The sequence below is a fragment of the Gavialis gangeticus genome, unplaced genomic scaffold, assembly GCF_001723915.1.
Source record: "Gavialis gangeticus isolate Ggan-Ray unplaced genomic scaffold, GavGan_comp1, whole genome shotgun sequence".
Taxonomy (NCBI): Eukaryota; Metazoa; Chordata; order Crocodylia; family Gavialidae; genus Gavialis; species Gavialis gangeticus.
In genome coordinates, this window is record NW_017729018.1 from 11,398,101 (window position 1) to 11,402,535 (window position 4,435).

Consider the following 4,435-nt stretch of genomic DNA (forward strand, 5'->3'; position numbering starts at 1 on the left):
CCACGTGGAGGCGCCTCCTATTACCTGGGGCCACGCTCCAACCCACGACACTTCCTTCTGGGGGGTGTCAAAGGGCATCGGAAGTTAAAGCTTGGTCAGAGCTCAAGTGTCCTTCGCTACCGGAACTCCGCCTGCTCCGTTGCTAAGGGCGGGCCTTTCGCTCACAGTGAGCCCCGAGGGCCCTGAGCTAAGACAACGGCGGATTGGCTTCACTGCCCGCAGACAATATAGCGTCGCCAGTGCCCACTCTGATTGGCTGCAGGTGAGACAGACGCCGGCCGGCCGCCGTGCTCGCCAAGGGGATTGGCTGCGAGGATGCAAGATGGCGGCCGCGCGTGTCGCCGCCTAACGGATGAACTGCCAGCACCCAATATGGAGGCCGGGCGGCAACGGCGCCCACGGATTGGCTCGCCCGCAGTCAAGATGGCAACGGCGCGGCTTCTCAGCCCACAACCAAAATGGCGGCAGCAGCGTGCGAGAAGCGGCGCCCGGCTCCAACCCCGGCGGCAGGGCCGGCACGAGCAGGGGCTGGGGCGGAGGCTCCGGGCCGGGCTCTGGAGGACGCGTCCGAGTTCCTGCGCCAGGCCGGGGTCACTGCCATGGTGCGCGAGGCACTGCTGAAGCTGCTGGAGGCGCGGCCTGAGGAGCCCGTTACCTTCCTGGCCGACTACTTCGAGAAGCTGATGCTGAGCAGCCCCGAGGCGGCGGACGGCGGCGGGGACCCCCGCGGGCAGCTGCAGCGCCTCGCCCGGGCGCTGTGGTACGTGCGGCTCGCCCACCACTCCCACAGGTGCGAGTGCGGACTACGACTCCCAACATGCGCAGCGCCGCGCTTCCCTGGCTTGGGCGGGCCGCGGGGGGCATGCTGGGAGCTGTGGTCCGTAATGGCTTCGGGAGTGCGTGGGAATGGTGCATCCTGGGAGTTGTAGTCCATAATCGTTGAGGGAGCGATGAATGCTGGGAGCTGTGGTCTTTAATAGCTGCAGCTGTGGGGAGCTAGGAGCTGTGGTCCTTAACGCATGCTGGGTGGTATGGTCCTTAATGGCTGCAGAGGGGAGTGATGTATGTTGAGGCTTGTAGTCCCCAGCTGGTGCTGGGGGTCCCTGCCCAGGCTGTGCTGGTCTGGGGCACGTGGGGTGCCTCATTCCCCACTGGCTGCTCCCTCCTTGCTCCTTGGCCCTGCGGTTCCCCGCGAAGCCAGAGCAGGCTGCTCTTGCGCTGAAAATCAGGGGCCCTCAAGGGGCTGACGAGCTGAGGAGCAAGGCCTAGCTTTCCCAGCCTGGCGGAGAGCTCTGCGAGAAGCAGGGGTGGGCCTCTGTGCTGTTGGAGCTGCCAGGTGGGCTTCCCCCTCTGCTGCATGAGGCCTCTGATCTGACTCCCCTCCCCTCTGGGTAGAAGCATTCCCTGCCCCTGCATGCTGACGGGTGTTTTTCCTCCGTGCCCCGGCAGGACAGCCTTCAACAACAACATCAGCATGGCTTATGATTGCCTGGGTGCCAGTGGCAGGAGGAAGAAGCCGGGGGTCAATGGGAGGATCTACAGCGAGCTGCTCAGGAGGATCTGCCAAGACAGCGAGGCCCCTCAAGAAGTCACTTCTCCCCTGCTGCAGAGGATCCAGTGCCGGGACCACGAGGCGGTGCCGTTCGACGTCTTCCGCTATGGGGTGCTCACCTGCTTCGTGCTGCTCGAGTTCGTGGCCAAGGCGGACACACTGTACGATGTGCTGGACGATGGCTCTGGCATTGCAGACAAGAGGGTCTGCCAGGCCGTGCTGAGCACCCTGGAAGAGGCCCTTGGAGCCAGCGACTTCTCTGTGCCCATCCGGTACTTGGAAGCTGGCTCCAAGCTGGGCCCAGACTGTCTGGCCTTGGCCATGGACCGTGCGTTGCTGGAGAGGAAGCTCAGCACCTCCATGAAGAGGGAGGAGTTTCTCAAGAAAGCCGCAGTCCTGTTCATCGCAAAAGTGAAACCCATTGATTGATGATCTCTCTGGGATCAAGCCCCACTACCCCCTGCCCTTCCCTTTCCACACTCTCTCAATGTTGTTTTAGGGAAATAATTTATTCTTAGTTGAACTGCAAATCCTAGGACTGGAGATCTCCCATCAAGGCCGCAAAGAGAGCCAAAGGGACTGAGCAGGTTCTGCTCTTTGCCTGGAGAGCCCTAGATCCTTTGGACTCTCAAGTCCCTCTCGCTGCCTCGTTGTCCCAAGCACCAGAAATGCCACGTATGCCCCTGAGCCTCCTGTTTTTACAGTGTTTGATTTTTTTTCAACAGGTATCTGCAGCTTCTGTGTCAATCATAGCCTGAGATGCTTCTGGAAAACCCATAGCTGGCAGGGCAGCATGAGCCATCCCAAATAAGGCAGTGGACTCAATGCAGAACGAGGAGTTGAGACCTTCCTGGCTTTGACAATGTAGCTTTGAACGCGACACTTTGATTTTATTTTCCCTCCCTGTAAAATGGGGTGATCAAGCCTACCTACCTCGCAGCCTATTGTGAGGACTAACAGGTAAAGAGGATGCTGAGTGCCACAAGTGCTAACTTGTATATTAAGCAATTTTTTCAGTACTTTAGAGAGGACAGATTCATTGCCAGAAAGGAGACAGTGTTAAAAAGTCACTTCTGTGCCAAGTAGCAGCAGTGTTTCCAGAGCCTCTTTTAGCGTTCAACTATTCTTGGTCATACTATGTTTTACTGAACTTGCTTCCATGCCGTAACCTGGATGCTGAACTATTGGGTTCATACGAGATGTTTTTGAAGCAAAGTGGGTACAGCTTAGCTGGTGGGTTTGGATTTTGAGCAGTGGGCAAGGGGCAAAAACAGTGTAATCTCCTTAAAAACAGGAGTCCTTGATCTTTTAAATGGTGCTGGTGTTTGAACCGTACCTTTATTTATTGGCATCCTAGCATGAGTATTTATTACTGTGGCATGGTTTTTGGGTTATTGTAGGACATTAAACTTTTTTTTTTTTTTTTTAGTCGCAAATCGCTTTCCTCAGTACTTAGTGCGCTGCTGGCATTCAGGGCTGCTGTAGGTCTCCCATGCTATTCTGTGAGAAGCATTTATCCAAAGTTTTGGAAACTCTTTCCAAATGCTGCACTAACCGTGCAGTTCACCATTCTCCAGGCTGGGGGCAGGAAGGTGAATAGAGCCGAACAGCTAAATGCCGAGGTTTTGAAGAGGCCTCTGATCTTGCTTGGGGGTTTAATCCTTAGGACTTTTGTTTTTTTTCTAGTGATTTGAGGTCCCTAACTTCACAGCAAAAGCTCCCTACAAAGCCAGACTTCCAGAAAGTGTTTCAAACCAAGTACCCAAGTCACTAGACTGGTGGCTTTTGACTTTTTTTTAGGCTCAAGGCAGCCCTCAGAAAATTCCACCTCCTTCTGTCTTCTCTCCCATTTAACTGTGGAAAAAACTTAATACAGCAATTTTTTTCTACTGCAAAGAACTCAAAGCATAACGGGGTAAAATACTTTAATCCTATGGATTCGTCTCTGAAATAATTGCTTTATTTTGGGGATCATGGTCGCACACTTAACAGAGCTAACCATACAGGGTATTCATGGCACCCTTGAAAGGATCTTCAGACGCCCCAGGGTGCCACCGGGCTCTGGTTGAGAATTGCTGCATGAGACATTAGGTGATCTTGGTCATTAGGCCTCACAAAGTAGGTGATGCCAGCACAGTGTGCGTCATTGAAGTGCCCAACCATGGGACTGAAAACCTGCTCTGTGCTTATCCCAATGTAAGGTAAGGAGTGCTCCTTGAGTACTTCCAGTGCTTGGTGCGTTAATGAGTATTGTTTTCAAGGCTATCAGTGCTGTCCTGTTTCAAACCCTGGAGCTGATTAGCTTCTGTTGGCTTTCAGGGCTTCTAATAGTTTCTGGGCTCCTATTAGGTACCCTGAAAATAAAGAGAGAAGCAGGCATTGGTGGGGTAGCATTTTCAGGGCTTCTAATAGCAGCCTTGTGCCTGATAACTCCCCATCACTATCTGGTGCAGTTAGAGTATGCTTTGTTACTGAAGGATCTTTTGCATTTAATGGGTTTGTAGACTTCACTGATGTGCACAGAAGCAGACTTCGTTGTAAAGTAAGGTATGGGAAAAGCATTGGGCCCAGTGCTGTGTAACGTGAATTACCCACTTGTCCAGTGTGCCATCCGTACAATACTAATTATATGTCAGGGTACTGCACTCACGTGCAGAGGTGTAAGGACTGGGTTTTTAAGTGCTGAGTCTCCTAACCCCTACCGAAATTAGTGGGGAATTAGGAGCTTAAATGCTTTATGTAGATGACCTTAAGCAAGATGTCTTAAATATTAAATGCCATTGCCTTGTTTTGTAAGGAAGTGCAAATACGTGCCTTCCTGGTAGACTCCACTCAAGTATTGAAGCTCTGCAATTTTGGGGTTCTTGGGCAATTTCCTGCATT

General features: G+C 53.1%; 2 protein-coding genes across 2 annotated transcripts in view; one reads left to right on the forward strand and one right to left on the reverse strand.

Moving 5' to 3' along the window:
* The window catches only part of LOC109294917 (zinc finger protein 551-like), a 1,715-nt gene extending 1,553 nt beyond the window's left edge, over nt 1–162 (reverse strand). The window contains exon 1 of the mRNA XM_019513503.1: nt 25–162. The gene's annotated coding sequence lies outside the window, so the exon portion shown is untranslated. The remainder of the gene's footprint in view (nt 1–24) is intronic.
* A 13-nt stretch (nt 163–175) lies between these two features.
* On the forward strand, nt 176–3,408 carry TPGS1 (tubulin polyglutamylase complex subunit 1). Its single transcript, XM_019513502.1, has 2 exons — nt 176–790; nt 1,450–3,408. The coding sequence occupies exons 1-2, from the start codon at nt 459–461 to the stop codon at nt 1,979–1,981; spliced, it is 864 nt and encodes a 287-aa protein (XP_019369047.1). The 5' UTR covers nt 176–458; the 3' UTR covers nt 1,982–3,408.
* The last annotated feature ends 1,027 nt before the right edge of the window (nt 3,409–4,435 follow it).